At 39.5% G+C, this 17,969-nt stretch overlaps 2 protein-coding genes across 10 annotated transcripts in view; one reads left to right on the forward strand and one right to left on the reverse strand.

Annotated features, from left to right (window-relative positions):
• Window positions 1–17,969, forward strand: part of LOC135417813 (catenin alpha-3) — a 438,645-nt gene that overhangs the window by 163,506 nt on the left and 257,170 nt on the right. The gene's annotated exons all lie outside the window — the stretch shown is intronic.
• Window positions 1–17,969, reverse strand: part of LRRTM3 (leucine rich repeat transmembrane neuronal 3) — a 78,969-nt gene that overhangs the window by 35,994 nt on the left and 25,006 nt on the right. The window contains exon 3 of one of the 3 annotated variants that reach the window (XM_064662329.1): window positions 10,640–10,690. The exons of the other annotated variants lie outside the window; for them this stretch is intronic. Within the exon in view, the coding sequence (XP_064518399.1) occupies window positions 10,685–10,690 (6 nt within the window). The 3' untranslated portion in view covers window positions 10,640–10,684. The remainder of the gene's footprint in view (window positions 1–10,639; window positions 10,691–17,969) is intronic. 3 annotated transcript variants of the gene reach the window in all.

Consider the following 17,969-nt stretch of genomic DNA (forward strand, 5'->3'; position numbering starts at 1 on the left):
TTAGTATCACTGCTTTGGTTTGATAAAGACCATGTTTTATATCCCCATTTGCTATGCACCAAAGCTGTTCTTCTACTAGTGATATGCTGCCAGCGCTGAGTCTTTCAAACTCTCACTTCAAAGGTGGAATTACTGCAGATGAGCTGGTCTGGTGTTTAGTGGTTGATACAACATACAATCCATATTATCCTGGAATTTAGCTATAAAATCTCAACTAATCAAAGAAAGTGGCAGTTCGGGTGACTCTTTATATTGAGTTACATTATCATAAACAGGGAAACAATTTGTTTAGGTGAAGGGACACGTTTCCTTTTTCACAGCATTGCCTGGGTTTACAAAGGGTCAGTAAAGCTTGTGGGATTTCTGAGTTTGGCCAGTCCAGTGCAGAGGGTATGAGCTGCAGGAAACCTGTTTTTTTTCCTGATAGAAGTTAAATTTCCTGATAGAAGTTAAATTTATTCTTCTCTACAATAGGTTGAGAATTAAGTGGTTCCTTACCTTTTTTTTTGCAGTCTTTTAATGCTGAGTTGTCTGTTGGCTTAAAATATATTTGATTTTTATCACCCATGGAAATGAGCATAACTGAAGAAAAAAGGCCTGCTAGGAATAAGTTGGCACCTCTTTCTATGCAGTGTTAAATAAAATGAATAGAAAGGTTTTCTTAACCTCATGCTCTTCAGAAGTGTTTTGAGCCTTTAACTTACTGGCATGATTCCACGTATCTCTACTTTCTTACATTACTTTTCTCGTGTCACTCCTAAAATTATCATGTCAAAATGAACGTTAAATTGAAGAATTGTATCCACTGAAGACAGAACTTCATGTGTCTTTTGTGCACAATGAAAATACGTGTAGAAATTGCTTTCTCTGACCTTAAGCCATTTTTCATTTTTTGAGATCATGTGAAAGAACTTAATCCAAATGAGATTTTCAGCTTCAGTTTTTCCAGAGTATTCTTCTCAACATCAATCAGGATGTGTAAGGCTGAAAATACTGGTCTAGTACCCTTTCTAATGAGCTATGTGTGACAGTATTCATTTTTCTTTGGAAACAGGAAATGCAAAGGGATGTTAAGGACCAAATTATAAAATTCACAGTAGGGACTGAGTTACTTATGACTTATGATTATGATTTCCATTATTCTAGTGCTGAGAGAACACCAGATCAGTAGACATCTTGTTATCCTAAATGTGGCAGAGAAAAGAATTTTCAGGGATGCCTTTTGCTTTGTTGCTTGTATGAAGCTCTGACAATTTGTTGGAAATGTTTGGAACCGGACTGTACAAAATCACAGTATAAGTTTGGGAAAAGGAGATGAGAAATGAATACATTTAAAATTTATTTTTTTCACCTCAATTTTGGGATCTTTACTGTTTGCTCATTTCAGATTTTCAGTCTCTTCCTCACAGCCAAGAGAGCAAGATTGGGATTTTTTTGCATTTTTTTTCTTTATTTTTTTTTTGTGTGTGTGTGTGTGTGTTTTGTTTGTTTGTTTGATTGATTTTTGGGGTTTTTTGAGGTTTTTTTTGTTTTTAGTACCATGGAACTCACTTTTCTCACCATTATATGCTGGGAAAACATGCACACAGCAAAATCACAAGAGGTGGGAGGCTCGATTCTGGTTTTGCAAAGATAACAGATATTGCTGAAATGTTTGCAATACTCATGCTTAGGATAAGGGTAGTTTGGATGCTGCTTAGTTATGGAAAAGGAACTATATTGTATTGGGTTTGGGCATCACTCTTAGGATGTAAATACACTGGAGAAATAAGAGGCCTAGAAAATAATAGCTGTGAGGAAAGATTGAAAGAGTTGGACTTGCTAAGTCTGGAAACAAGAAGATGAAAAGCAATGAAACAGTTTTTCAGTCCATAAAATACCATTGAACTTGCTCATTGCCTTCAGAAGAAGATGTGTTCTAGCAGTTTGAATTTAACCCTTGAACTCAAAGTGCCAGACTTCAAACCTCAAACTAAGATATGAGACTCTTTGCAGCCTTATGCAGGTGAGGTAGGAAAAAGAATTACATATTTGGTTGTTTCCATTTTAGTATTCTGTTTCTGAGATGCATAAGACCATGTTTTGAGGTTGCTAATGCTAATATTTTTAACTGAAAGGATGAGAATATTTTTAACTAAAAGTCCTCGGTCTTTGGGCAAACCCTTGATTGTCTCATGCTGGATTCCAAAATAATGATGGAGAGTTTGGGCAGGCAAGATGGGTGTTGAGATAGCCTGCAGGCTGCAATTTAGTCTTCTAAACTTCAGTGCATATGCTGTCACTGCCACATGGAATGTCACTCAATATTATCTCATTTACACCCCTAGAGCGAAGTTGCTTCCTGCAAAGACTGACAGATACAGACCGTCAAAAGATGAAGCTGTGAATGAAATTCCAATGGAGGTTCATCTTCAGATGCCTCAAGTGTTGCTTAATTTAAACTCCAAGAAATAAATAACCAATCTTCATCCCCTGTCTAGCAGCAGAGCTCCACTAATACTAAGGAAACTGCCTTAATTTAAATGTGCTGAGGATATGGCTGTGAATTGTTTGAAAGAGTCAGAAATAGGTCTTATTCTAAAGTTGCTTTTGATTAAAATATCTGTTGTGTGAGCAGTTCCTCATCTGATGTGCTGGGTGCCTTGAACCTAATGGCATTTCTTGGCCCCTTTCCTCCTTTTTTCACAAGGGCATTTACCAGTAATGATGTCCATGGGGAAAAAAGTCACGGAGAGCTGCAGGCAGCACGATGTCACAGGGCTGAATTTGGATCTGGATCCGGCTTTGCTGGTGCTGGTAGTGTGATACATCAGCACAGTTTCCATCTGACATGATCAGAAATGCATGCTTTGGGATGTGGATACTGAAATATGGCCAGCCTCTGCCATCATTGGGAAGTTTGCCCCGGGTGCTTTCCATGCTGGTTACAGGTCATCTTTGGTGACAAGTCCTCCCTCACAAACATCTCCAGAATGACTTGCTGACAATATATGCCTGAGTCAATCCAGTCCCACTGAGTCAAGAACTGTAATACTTTAAAGTGACTCATGCACAGTAATTTAGAGGGTGGCTGCCTACAATTTCCAGGTGCCATCAATCTTCTTGGTAAGATAATTTCCTGCCATCATATATATGGAGGAGGAAAGGATACACCATGAATTTCTGATCATGGGAATGGTACTTAGCCTTTAGATAGTGTTTTTAGCCTTCCAGAAGTTTACAAGTGTGCCTTAATGTTCATCATATCCTGCAGAAGTTGTTAAATATTTATTAGTATTCCCATTTTATAGAGGAGAGAAATTGAAGGAAAGAAGTTAGATAACTTCCCAAGACTTTGGAAAAATTCATGGGAGTAAATTTCAATCCTGTGCTTTGACCATGTATCCCTTTTTTTCCCTCAAATGCTTGTGTTTATCCCACTGTTTCCAAGTGTAAAGGACTGTATTTACTATGCAGTGTCAGAGGGGGTGCTGACTATTAGAATAAGCAAATAATTGCTCTGGGACATTTTTTAGAAATTCCTAAGCTAAGAATTTAAAAACTTGTGACAAATGTTCCCGAATGGTCCTTAATGTAATCATGGGATATTTAAGTGGTTACAGGAGATATTAAGTGGTTCACTCACTGGGAGACACAAAGAAATCTTCATAAGTCCTTCAGCCACAGGAAAGAAGTGATGTGACCACTCGGATGAAATCCTACTCAATTCATTGCTGTGATTTTTCCATTAGTTCAGTGAACTAAAATGATAATTTTGAAGGTAGACTTGCAGAATTTAAAAAAAAAAAATATTTGTTTTGTTTTTGTCTGCCAGCCATTGTTTTTAACTTTTATATAATGTGAAACAGAAATACAACTGAAGGCTGCAGATTCAGGAGGTTTCTTTTGATGCAGGGGGGAGTCTGACAGGGAATTCAAGAATTGAAACCATTGATATTTGTTTAGAAACCCCCGATGCCTATCAAAAATATGTTTTATTCATAGAAGACAATTCATAAAAGGTCAAAAAAAATAGGAGAAAGCTTATTTACTCCATTCTCTTAATTAGAACTTGGCACAGTTGAATACAAGTGCCATCTAGTTACAGGACACTTTTTTAATATGTACTGATCTAAAAGCTTTATTTTAGTCAGCATGGTTTTTTTTTAAATTTCCTTAATATCTTTGTTCAATGCAAAAAATTAATTTGTAATTCTAAGAATATTTTTAAAATAAGAAAATATTGAATCCTTTTAAATTTTTTCACTTTTAGCCTACTTGTGGCCAGTTTCTGAAGTTTTTAGGGATCTAAAATAGGGTGAAAATATTTTCACAGCTCCGTTTTTCTAGCAGTTAAATTTCATTTCATTTCAAATTGCTTTAATGGGAAGCATTGTAAGATTCAAAGGTTTTAAGCCTGTCCTGTAGAACTGATGCTTCTAATGACACAAATTGTTGTGCCACCTCCTTATCTTTGCAAACTTAGCAACTACTACTGAAGTATGTGTGGAAAACATCATTACCAGATGTTCAGTGTTGATGGCAATATTCATGCAGGCTCTCTCTCTTATTCTGTTCCCAGAGTTTACAGAATTTGTAAGAATTTTATGTTTTTAATAGCTTTGCCTTCTACTAGATTAGGCCAAAATAGGTTAAAAGCTAAGGAGAAAGGAGACAAATTGACACTTGCACATATCCAAGGTTGGAAAAACACGACTTCTGAAGGAAATTAGGCTTAAGAGATGGACTGTAAGTTGGAGAAACCTTCACAGCCCAAACACAGCTCTGCCCCTCTAAAGATTCTCCCCTTCCCACCCTCCTTTTTGGAATTATTACAGGGGATGTGATAAGTAAATACAAGCTTAATATAGCTGTTTACTAAAACTCTTGGGGAAAGTCTAGCAAAATATGCTTTCATAAATAAGCCAGAGCTAATTAAGAACCACTCAAAAAGCTAGCACAGGGGAAAGATGGGAGAAAATTACCATGTAACATGTGTGTGGTTAGCAGAAGCATAATTCCAGCTGCAATGAGACAGAAACCTTATTGGGAGCTGGATTCATCCATTCATTCCGGTCTTGGGTACTATCTTATTAAACAAATTATGGCATTAAATTTGGTTGAACTCCTTGATAGAAAAAATGGCAGCAGAATAAGACCTTTTGTGAGTAACTTGCAGCTAAAAATGAGTTAAATGTCTGATAAAAGTACTGTGTAATTATCACAAAAAATCAATCTTAATGCTTGTGTTTATTTTGCAAGTCAAAAGCAATGAGTTATATGAGAAATACCAAGGGGATAGTGATTACCTGTAGTATTTCTGGATAAATATACCTGTCATAAGATTGAGGTAGTTTTGATGTACTTTTAAATTGCATTAGGAAAGAAAAGGACACCTTTGGGGGCTCTAGAGAGGCTTTCTTTTGGGCTTTCAGTGCTTGAAGTTACAGGGATATGTCAAACACAGGGGAGAGACTCTCAGGGGATTGTGTCTTCTACCATCCTCTGGCCTCATTCATTTCTGCATTGATTTCAGAGCTACTCTGACTCATATTTAGGTTTTCTGCTGCTTTGATCTGAAATGTTTTATTCAGCTGGAGCATTAGAGCAGCCTGGCTGCCATATGGATTCCTGTTTTTGGTGGGAAGCCTGCGCAGGCACAGCACTTTTCTGTGGGACCTGAGCTTTCCAGTGACAGCTTCTCCTGGAGCATTTGGCAAAGTCTCAGGAGCTGCTGAGCTGGGATTAGCCAAGCCTTCCCTTTTCTTCTGGTTTATGTGCAGGAGAAAGACTTACAGGACTGATCAAGGCCAGTTCTCTACTACAATTTATTTTCCCCATTACATAAAACAGAGTTTGGTTCTAGCAAGACCTGTGGCTGTTGGCTTGTGAAGTGAGAATTTAGGTAAGGAACAAGAAGTAGGACCATTCAGACATTGTGAATAAAACGGTTATAGCAGTTTTGGCTGCAGTACCTCATGGTATGGACAAGTGGAGAACCGGTGTTTTGTCTTGATATAGGAAAAAATCCTAAATTACTAGCCCTGTTTGCGTACTTGTCCAGGCAAAAACCAGCTATTAGGCATTGTAGAATCTACATACATGTACTACAACAAAGACTATTCTTCTCAGAGCATTTCTAAGACCTTTGGGCTGTGGAAGAGCAACATGGAATGCTGCTGGAATAACCTAAGAACTGTACGAGGTGGGCTGTCCTGTCCGTACGCTGCGGAGCCATGTTTCATTCAGACAAATACTGTCTATTCATATTTCTTTTAATCCAATACACTTGTTTAAATCCCTTGTTTTGAAAATTCTTCTCTATTTTCTTTCACAGCTTTTGTATTTCTAATCATGTTTTATATTCATGTTCTGTGATTTTTGAGTACCAAAGTGCTGATGAGTTCTGTGATTTCAGCGGGACCCCGAGGTGGCATTTCCAACCAGCTGGTAACAGAAATAGTATATGGAACAAGGGAGGAAAACTAAACTCATATAATCTGTTGCTTTTACACAATCTGCTTGCTGAATTAATTCCACTGACTGGCAGCAGGTGAAAGGAAGGTGAGAACATCATAGAATCATAGAATCATAGAATCATAAAATCATAGAATCGATTGGGTTGGAAAAGACCTCCGAGATCATCGAGTCCAACCCTTGGTCCAAATCCAGTCCATTTACTAGATCATGGCACTCAGTGCCACGTCCAATCTGCGTTTAAAAATCTCCAGGGATGGTGAATCCACCACCTCTCTGGGCAGCCCATTCCAATGCCTGATCACTCTCTCTGTAAAGAATTTTCTCCTGATATCCAACTTAAATTTCCCCTGGCAGAGCTTAAGCCCCCTTGTCCTATTGCTGAGTGCCTGAGAGAAGAGACCAACCCCCACCTGGCTAGAACTTCCCTTCAGGTAGTTATAGACAGTGATGATGTCACCTCTGAGCCTCCTCTTCTCCAGGCTAAACAACCCCAGCTCCCTCAGCCTCTCTCCATAGGAGAAAGGTTCGGTTAAATAACAAGCCTTAACTCCATTTTTCATTGTAATGATCAGGTTTAAAATCTGCCAATTATGTCTGGAGCCTGTGCTTTATACTGGGGACATGAGAAATCAGTCTGATTCCATCTGCTTTAGCAACTTGTGGGGGTGGGAAATGGAAAAAAGGTAAGGTTATTGTAAGTTTTAGTACCTCAGAACCCCGTGATGTTAACCAATTTTTTTTTCCCTGAGACCTCTTTACCATACAGGCTATCAAAGTGGACTCCACAACTAAGTGCCACACACATCACTTGTGCGAAATGTTGTCCTTTTGTAGCTTCCAGAAGCTAAATACCTTCCAACCATATGTATTTGTACACAATAAAAGGTCATAGTCATCTCTGAACAGCTCTGCATGCCTAAAGCACTTGATACTGGATTCATTAATATTGCTACCAAATTCCACACCATACTAGCTGCCACTGAACACCGCCATTTTTACAGAGAAGGGTGGGCCTTAAAAATGGAATTTATACCTGGTTTCAGGGAGATGCAAGTTAGGAAGAGTCTGTGTTATCCCTTGGCCGTTGTTTCTTTCCCCTGCAGTGAGCACACAGTCTTGATTTATCCTGAAAGGTGGAGGAGCTTGACCTTTCGTAATTAGCTTTAGGTAGATTTTAAATGAGCTTGATGACATCATATCTGGCTACTTCTGCTTTTCCTGTATTTCTGAGGCATCTTTATTACTCATTATGCTGAATATGTGATTTGTAGTTTCTATATTTAGTGGCTTAGAATCTCTCTTTACTGGAATACATGATGATTTCACTGTTTGATCCAGGGGAGAGAAACTTCTAGGACGTTTTGTCATTACTTGGTCATGGAACCTCATTATTCACTTCTTTTGCATCTTCCTCTGTATCATTTATACAGCTACTGTTTGTGTCGTGTGAATCTGTGATTTTTTTTTTTTTTTTTGTTTTTGTTTTTTGGTTTTTTTTGGTTTTGTTTTTGTTTTTAAAGCCTGGTTTTCTACTTACACAGTCAAATTTGTAATCCCTTACATTGCTTTAGCCTACGACCACTTCATATTTTCGGTAGCCTAATGTAGGAAGTATTAAAGTTGTATAGACCCTGGGATAAATTGTGGTTTTTATTTGTGGCTTGTAAGAAGCTTATGTATTCTTTGCCAACATCTGGCAACTCAGAAGCCTGGGTGGAACCAAATGGAAGTTGCTCTTAGCTACAAACTGTGCTTGCTTCAGTGCCTACCAGTGTGCTTTTACACAGTGGTCTTTCTACAGATCAGGCTTTCTTCCCTGGGTAGGAAAGAGGCAGTAAATACTATTGCTGTGAGAGAAGGCTGCAGAGAAAACTGTAAATGGAGTTTGAAGAAGTGCTTTCTGCTATCCAGCCTAAAGTTTTGATTGCAAATTACTGGATTTTTTTCCCTTGTTGTTTTTATTTTTTTCCCCCATGTTTTGTTACTAATGATGTTGATTATTACTTCTTTTGCCACAAATTTTTATCAAGTGGGGGATTGTTCTGTGGTTTCCCTCAATCTTTTCCAAATTCAACTGATTCAGCACATCATAGGTAATTTTTCAACAATGTTTCTTCTAATTTTCTTTTCTCCAGATTATTTTACCTTTTTCTTTAATTTCCTGAATATGCAGTATCTGCAGCTGAATGCAGTGTATCAGCTCAGGTCAGTTGAGTGAAATAATTCTGCTAGACTTCTAGTGCTTTATAAATATCCTGGAGCCAATATTAATTGCTTGTCCTATTTGAAGGTAACTGTGGTCTCTGTTCTTTACTCCTCCAATTCCATTTTTTATATAATCATTCCCATCAGTGTTATTTTCAGGCATTCTTGAAAATTTTTTTTATTCTTAAATGTAGGTGTGCCAGGTTAATTAGAGCTGTGGGGCAGAATTTTAAAGAAGATGCTCCCATTCATCCACATTTCCACTGAAATGCAATTAAGTAACAAATGTTACAGTGCCTTATACATAAAAAGTTTAGTGACCCATATCCATAGTACTCATGCACCATGAATTAGTTAGTTTTGATATCACTAACCCTTATTCCGACCTGTTTTCAGATGTTTTAAAATTCTTCTGGGTGAATTATTAGTGGGAAACGTGGAATTTCAGAGCTATTTGGAAATCAGCTTTTCAGATAGTTATTTTCTTTGGCTAATCAGAATTCCTCCCTTCCTTTCCCCACTGCTCTTTCCTGGCTCATTAGAAATCCCATGGAGAGAGGAGTAATGGTCTCTGACAGTGAAGCAAAGCTAAGGCACCATCCAATTCCCATGATAAAACACTGGCAAGTCTTTAATTAACTTTCATGGAAGTTATTTCAGAGTGAAAACAGTTTTCTCAAGTAATATCAGGAAGACTATTTCTCTAGACTAACAGCTTGAACTAGACCCAGTATTAGATTTTATCCAAGATTCCCACCAAAATTAATTGCATTTATTGTACTATATTACAGACTTGGGGATTTTTTTTCTGGTTGAGGGTTAATCAGCATGTTATCAATAAACACCTCTTAACTCTGCTGGTTTGTACTGCTTAAATTTAGTAGTATTTTAAAATTAAAAGTCACATTTCTTTTTGTATGAACAAAAGGCTTGCTTGCGTGACAAATTCGAACCACTTCTTGAACGTGTCCTTGAGGTTCATTTTGCTTGCCTTTCTCTTGTGGTGGCATAAGAATTCTGTGACCTTTGGGCAGCAGGAATGTTGTGTCCCTGACTTGAGTACAAACAGATATCGCTCCTTCGCTTTCATCTCTACAGGAGAAAGATTACTCTGTGTACTCGTTTACTTACTAATTGGGCAAATATGACAGCATGGAATTTTAAAGCATGGAAATGAAGCTGTGACCGTGTCTGCTCCTTTGTTTGTTTATCCAGCCCCTGGCAGCAGGATCAATTCCAGGCTCCCCAGGGGTGCTTTTAGACTGCTAAGAGTTCCGCTGGGGGATATACTGTTTACAGGCAGTTTAGGGTTTCTCATCCAGCCTTCTTGGAAGCTCTGGGTTTCTGTGAAAGATGTGGAAGAATCCTACCTAAGCTGCTTTTTGGCAGAGGTTAATGGAATGAATGTTTTGCATTATTTTTGTAAATTAGGCCTCTATACACATCTTCATGTGCAAAGCTGTTTGCACGCTTTCCTCCTCATTTCCCATTGAAGAAAAGAATGGCTTTCTTCTCACAGTGAAGGAACAAATGAATTTTTCACTCATATTATTGCAGTTATCTTTTTCAACTCAGTGACATTTAAAAAGTTCCGTTTTCTGTGAACATACTTCTAGGATATTCCATGGGGCGTGTTTAACCTGGGCAATGAAATGTTGCAGTAAGTATCTGTTAACGCTGGTTGCATTACATTAAAAAAACAGAAAGAAATGATCCTGTCATTTGTCATCAAGTGTAAAAGAGACACTGTGATAAATCGAGTTACCCGTTGAAAAGGCAGAGAGTTCTTATTTTAATTCATGGCTAAATAATCATGTTAAGTGAAGATCGGTCAGCTCAGTGCAAGCCAGTTGTGAACAGAACTCGTTGGCTGTAAATTACTTCTGTCTATACTGTCTGGCAGATATATAAGAGTTCACAGGGTGTACACAGCGCTAGAAAATTCTACAGTAGTGTACAAAACTTTTCCACTTACTTCTTCCAACCATGTTTCAAGGATTCAGTAGTACCAGCCATCATTTCAGACCTATGGAGGTCAATATTTACAGCATTAGTTTTCTTTGAGTCACTAACTTGACCTTTATTGTAATAGGAAATGAAAAGGACAAGAATAAGTCCTGGTGGTTAAGAAATGTGGGAAAATATTACTTTCTCTTCCATTCTTTAAGAGTAATCCTATTCCACTTCTCAGTAAAGCAGCTGTGTTAGGGACTGTACGTTATCAACTCTCAAAACCCATTTCATTAAATGGTCTTCTATAACTTTTTCATTTGTTCTCTGTGAAGCCCAAGAAGCTGGTTTAGATGAGATTAGGTTGTGCTATAATTACTTCTATTATTCACAATCCTACACCAAATTGTACTGGAATTAATAAAGTGAAAAGTCATCTTTCATACAGGCTTTGTTTGGAAAGTATTCTATGCCTACAGGATCGAGTACTTTCTCTTGCTATCTGCAATACCTCGTGAGAGCACTGAGGAGCTCAAACTAGGTTTGAGTGAACCTGAATGGTATGGCATATTTATGGCAACAATGACCCAAGAAAGTGCTGAAATATTTTCAGTTATTTCAGTGTTCTTGGGAAATACAAGTAAGGTAATAGTTGTCAGACTTATGGCTTAGGAAATTAATAGATAAACTCTGCAAAATTGGTCTAAAGTAAGTAAGTTCCTAAGCTTTTCTCTGCCAGGATGAACTCTCAGTATTCAGTGGCACATCCCTAGCGGTTTTAGCCCACGTATGGATGGGCAGTGAATATACTAAATTGTACTATTAAGTTCAACTAAGAGTTTTATAAAACCTCTTCATGTGAGAGTGAAGGCAGATACAGGGTTTGAAGGGCAGATCTCTCAAAGACAGTCTGTGCCCGTTGCTGTAATGCTCACTCCGACTCACATGGGCCTTGCTTCTCTGTTTCAGTCATTCTGTTCCTCTCAGATTTCACTGATATTTCTGAAGCACAGCAGTGGAAAAATTTGACAGTTAGACCCATCTGCTAAATGGTGACTTTCACAAAGAGAATTTCATATGAATTTTTGGCAGTGGTGACTTTCCCAGATTTGCCTTTGCCGTGTAATTACTTCTGCAGTCTCGGTTCCAAGAGCCCTCGATATAATCTCTCTGCTTCCTCTTCCTTCTGCTCTCCTCTCCTTCCAGATGAAATGAGCTATGATGTGCTTCCTAAAAGGCCCTACAGCTGACTGAAGCCACATTGTTTCAGCAGGACCTCTAAATTATTGTCTTGGTATCTCTGTGCATTTTCAGTTTGGAATGAGAGAGACAAGTTTGGAAGAGGATGAAACCTAACAAAAAGCCCCAGAAGGAAATACTGGTAGGTGTGGAGCTACAGAAGAATCATAGAATGAATTGTAGAATCACAGAATGGTGTGGTTTGGAAGGGACCATAAAAGACCATCTCATTCCAACCCCCGGGCCATGGGCAGGGACACCTTCTGCTATCCCAGGTTGCTCCAAGCCCCCTCCAACCTGGCCTTGGACACTTCTGGGGATGGGGCAGCCACAGCTTCTCTGGGCAACCTGTGCCAGGGCCTCACCACCCTCACAGGGAAGGATTTCTTCCTAAAGAAGGAGTGACTTTTAAGTAGCTAAGCAAGGGAAAGTGCCTAGAGAATTGCCAAAAGGTAATTCTTGCATCTATTTAGTGTCACTGAGAAACATCAAAGAGGAGCTTCAAAGATGACTTATCTCAGCAGGTTCTGAAAATAAATCAATTGCTTATTTGCAGATAAATATAAATGTCAATTCTACTTATAAAGATATAGTTCTTTAATTTTTGAATGATTGCTCATTGATTTGCAGAACTGGAGCTGTGCTGCCATTTGATCCCTCTTTTCGTTTATCACACGGATTAATTTCTGACCATTTGCATCCACGAAGCATGTGGTCTTCTAGCCAAAAACCACAAAGACATCCATTTTAAATCTTAGAAGTATAAAGTCTGTTCCAAACATTTGTATGTAATAATGAGATAAAGAACTAAAAATAGGAAAGTGACAGATTTCTAGAACTCGAACAACTTTTTTGCAAATTGGCTATTTATGGAATACTGATAGCCAAATGTTCTTTCCTGGTGTCTCGCTGAACTGCGCCACGTTACTGGAAGTCTAAAATATGTCACCACTACTCGTTGCATACGTTGTAACTGCTTGTTTGCAGTCTGGTAGGCACACAGGGGCTTTCTGTCTCGGAGCCTACTGCTGTGAATAAAAAACCTGAGCTGGATGGAAGTGCTTGTAAAGTCGTGGTGGATGGGACTTCTTAAGAACCACAGGGAGTTGCTGTAAAGGTGGGAGAGTTGCCCAGGACCATGAGTATCTTGTGTCTCTCAAGGTGGAGCCGAGTTCTTTTCCAGATGGGGTTTCATACCTCGTTTAATCTAATGTTTCCTTGAGGTGCTTGGGCTGAGCCAAAGGAGGAAACTGAGCCAGCCTAGAAGTAACTTTATAAGAATCTAAAAACAGCAGAAAAACTACTTTTCAGTTGAATCACAGCCCTGTGTAAAACCTCAAACCCTGCCCAGTGTGCTCAGTACCAGGTCTAGCACCAGGGCAAGTGAGGGAGAGAAAATCTGGACTGTCTTACTCAACAGCCTGAAATTAGGTCAGTTTAAAGGAACTGTGGTGCTGCAGCTTGGGGTGGAAAAGATCAGTAAATTCTCCTCCTTGATAAGGGTTTCTCTCTCATTATCTACTGTCCTAATTTTCCTGAAGGCCTTTTAGACAGTAGATGGACTTCTGATTGTCTTATGTCAGCAGCAGGGTCCGGCTGAAGGCTCAGTTCACTTTCCCTGGAACTTCAAGCCTCCTGATACTGCTCAGTACCACCTTTCTCCTCACCTCTTGTCTCCTGTCAGCTCCCCTGTTGCTCCTCGGGATTTATCCCTGCATCTCACTGTTCCTGTAGTTTGCAGGCAGAAGTATTGTTGTTGTCAGGGGCCTTGGAGAGCAGCTTTGTACTGTGGTTGCTTTTGGAAGCTGAGGTATTTAACAACAAACAAGCAAACCAGGATCACAGAAATGTGTTTGCTTTGTGTCATGCTGGAATTGAAACATCTCATCAGCTGGATGAAACAAATCAAACAAATGATTTCAAAAAGGAGCGAGTAACTGGGTAGTTCAGACACTGTTTTGGGACAGCAGTGATAAACTTCAAATCACAGCTCTACCTACTTTGAAAATAACAGATTTAATACAACAAGACCCAGCCAAAGCCACCCAACAGTCTGTCTCTCTCTAGTTATCTCTCTCAGGCAGAGCCTAGGGCTTAAGAGCTAATTTTCTAAGAAATGTTTTTAGAACAGTCTCCCAGGCACAGAGAAAATACCTAAATGGTCTGTTTTCATCCTTTCCTAGAACAAAAAGGGCATCAAAGCCTCACCGTTGCTTTGTCAGACTGAGTACAAATTCCCTGTGGAGAAGGGAATCATTAGCAGCACTCACTGGTGCTGACAGACCTCACAGTGTTACCTCAGAGAACCCTCCTAAAGTGTCGACTCTCTTGTGTGTCTCGTGGGGGTCTCTGCTGTTCCAGCTGCTGGCTAACATGTGCTGCTTCTCCTTCATGAAATATACTTACGCTTTGTTCTCCAGGCAGGAGGAAGAGACTTGAATGGGAAGGACTTGGCTTATCTGAAAGGGTTATTTTTTTCTATTATATTCCCAGTCTTCTATGTTTTTAGACCAAGATGGTGATGTCCTTAGCTCCTGTGGAGGCAAATTACTCACGGGAATTTAAGGAAACACCACTGATTATCATTAGCCAGTGTAAATGAGGAGATCACAGTCTGGCCCGTAAGCTTTTTCTTCCTATAACAACTTATAACACATTTGAAGAAGACATTAGCCCTGGCTAATTATAGATGTGGGAAAATTCTTCACAACAAATAGTTTGCCCTGGACTTTAATTACTGATCTCGCAATGTTGGACTGTGGGTCCTAATGCCAAATAAATAAAATTTTCATTTATATTATTGTTTTCAGTATTGTTGATCAATAATGTAACTGCTCTTTCTTGATATTTAATTCTGAATAAAATAAAGAGGGATGTTATTTTATTATTGTTAGCTGGATGAGTCTTATGGGAGAACTCAAGTTTCCTGACTGCTCAGGAAGGTAGTCAGTTTGGCTTGCATAGAGATGTAAAATGTTTTAGTAGAATAGGTTTGTGACTCAGCCAGGAAAGCATAATCGCTCATAAATGTATGGGAAGTCAACAGAAGAAGAGTTGGTAATAAGGAATCAGTTTTAAGAGACTGTTCTAGAAAATCTGCATGATTTGAGCAGTCCTAGTTGTTACACTAAAATGCAGATTGTGTCTGTGTGCAGAGCTCCTAAACAACAGGTTTGTCCCTGCATCTCTGCAAGCAGGATGAATTCCTATTGCATTGTTGTCAGGGAGCACATAATCTTTATATTATGCATCCTTGAATTTATGTTTGTATAATGATGCAATATAAACCTTGTGAGAATGTCTTTCTGAGCAAAATTCTCCCTCAGATTTTTTTTTACTTATTCATTTGGCTTGTTCAGAGACTAGGACATGGGGCCCTTTGTGAAGTTGGCTGATAGGAACTGTCACGCTGCCTTTCTGCTTTAAAGGGAACGCTGCATCATTCCTTCTTACATTCCAAGTAATTTTTAAAGCATTAGAAACAGATGAATTAGTCATCCCTGTATAAGACTCTTGTTTTCACATAAGAATTCCTTGACATACTGCTCTTTCTTCTCTGAACAGTAGTGTTGGGTCACTGAAGGCTGCATGTTATTTGAAAGACCATATGCTTCCCATTAACATCAAGTGCAATGTATTAGAGCTCTTTTGAAGCTGCAATTTGGAGCTGCTTCTGTTTTGTTTCATTGGAGCTGACTGGAGAATCTGGTCAAACCAAGGAAATGTTTCCCCCATGCACCAGCTGATCTGGCAAGTATAGCTGTGCTAGAGTGCTTAGTGAATGGAAGCACTGGTGGTTTATGGGCAATGCATTAATGCAGATATGTTAAAGGTCTTTTGAAGATGTTGGCAGAATTCTCATATGGCTAAATAAAATACAAATGAAGGTTTAATTGCTAAATCCAGCTCTCTTCTGTATTATAAAGCTTCTCCTTTGCTCTTACTGTTGTAATAGAAGTGGTGGCATAGCGGATTAAATTAATATTTCTAGAAGTCACAATGGTATTATGTAAGTAGAGCTGTTCCAAAACTATCTTGTAGAAGTTAATGGGAAAATGTTTAAAAGCTTTGCAGCAGAAGGTTTTATTATGAGCTGCCTAACATGCCTGGGCAGGAAATGAATGCGCTGCCTGCCATGCCTTCGATGTCCTGAACAGCTTCAACAGTGGGGAGATTCCTTCTGCCAGGACTGTGTCTGAGGCTGAAGACTGGGCAGGAGTGGCTGGGGAGAGGGTTGGAGCTCTCCATCTCAAGAGCCCTGAGGCAGTGGGCAGCACGGCAAAGCCAGCTGGCCAGGAAAAGGGATCTGCACTAAACCCTGTGCAGGAGGAGGTGCAGACTGCTGCAGAAAGGGGCTGTGCACGTGCAGGGCCGTGGGTCGCTGACACCCACTGACAGGGAGCATTGCTCCAACTCGGAGTCAGGTATTTAGAGTGCAGCTTTCAAACCAGCCTAAATCAGTTTGTTTCATCTCTCCTAAGGGCCTGTTTAAGGAAATAGTGATGGAAGTAGGGATGGTGGCTCTGAAGCCTTGGTTTTGGAAGGAGTGAGTATATCACTTGTTTTCTACACTCTTGGTCTTTAGAACGGATTTCAAGATCCATTTGTAATTTCTTTTTCCTTTGAAGTGTATGCAGGACACACTGTGCACTTTTGTTTAGATTTATAAAACTGCAGTGCTTTAGTGAGTCTCCAAGGCTTTTGTGCCTGATCTTGATTAACGTGCTGCCCTTCCAAAGGAGAAACTGCTATAAGGCAGAAGCAGAAATAAACCACCGTACCTGTGTTTCTGTGCAATATTTCACACTGCTATGTTAAACTGCACAGCTGCAGTCATCCAGTTCTTTTAATTCCTTTGTGTCTCCAGAAATGCTTGATTTCCCCTCTTCATTATCCTACTTTCCCTCTTACTCCCTGCTCTCTCTCCTCACTCATGACTTTATTCTTCCTTTCCCTTCTGCTTTAAAAGCTCAGGGGGACGTGCTGTACAAAGCCAGAAGCTTCCTTGAGGTCCTGGACCTTGGGCCCCCAGCATGGATTGATGGGGAGGCTTTAAGGGGAGAAGAGCTGCCTTCTGAATTGGGCACAGGCAGCTTGGCTGTAGAGGGACAGGGGCAGTGAGAGAGAGAAGCAGAGCTTCCAAGAGGGCTTTTTAACAGGGTGTCCCCCCGCCCATGTCCTTCTTCCTTGGGTGAGCTCCTACTTCAATATTCCTTGGGGGCACCTGCTAACATACAGTCTGCCCTTTGCTAGGGGAAAGGGTGAGTTCATAGACCTTCACTGCCTGGAGACTGTCTCTCACATCATGAACTTTAGAAGTGTGTTTGTGTGAGGTGTCTGTCATGTTGTCAGCTATGAAATACCTATTGGAGTGTGATGAATCACGGCTGAGAGGGTTTTGAAGGTAAGGGAACAGCAGTGGCAAAAGAAAAACAATGTGTCTATTTTAAACTTGAATAGCAACTTGGGGTTTGTATAATTACGGTGTTCAAGCAGAAAAATAACACCACTCCAGGAATCAATTTTACCTTGACACACAAAGTGACTTGGAGGAAGTTGTTAGTGGGATGGCTGGAGCCGACTTTGTCATAGAGCGACGTCAGAAAATGTTCACTTCCAGTATTTAAAGAATTACCCGTTGGTGCCCAGTTCTGTTAACTTTTGAAAATCCCAGCTGAGAGAGTGGAGATTGAGAGTCTAGCAGGCTGGATTTTATTCTCTATGTGTGCCAATTTACATTTTATAAATCAGTCTCTCCATGGATATAATTTTAATAGATTTCTAGATTTTTTAAATTAAGAACTAGTTGTAAAGCTCTCCCAGATGTTACTGGAGTCCTACATAAAGTTTCAATAGCTTTCTGAGGTATGAATTTTCTTTTAAAAAGTCTCCTTAACCCTTTGTCTAGGGTAAATGGCACAGTAATTGTCTATTTGCCTGTTACTTTGGTCTTTTATTTTTGCTTCTGCCTACAAGTTCATATTAGAGGGACATTATCTGTACTGGTCATTTCTTCAAGGACCATTTGTGCTGTCATCTGTTCTTTTGATGCTGACAGGGTTTCAAAGTATTAGATAGCATGTCATAGTGATTAGTTTAATTGTTTTATCCTTGAA

The sequence above is a fragment of the Pseudopipra pipra genome, chromosome 8, assembly GCF_036250125.1.
Source record: "Pseudopipra pipra isolate bDixPip1 chromosome 8, bDixPip1.hap1, whole genome shotgun sequence".
Taxonomy (NCBI): Eukaryota; Metazoa; Chordata; class Aves; order Passeriformes; family Pipridae; genus Pseudopipra; species Pseudopipra pipra.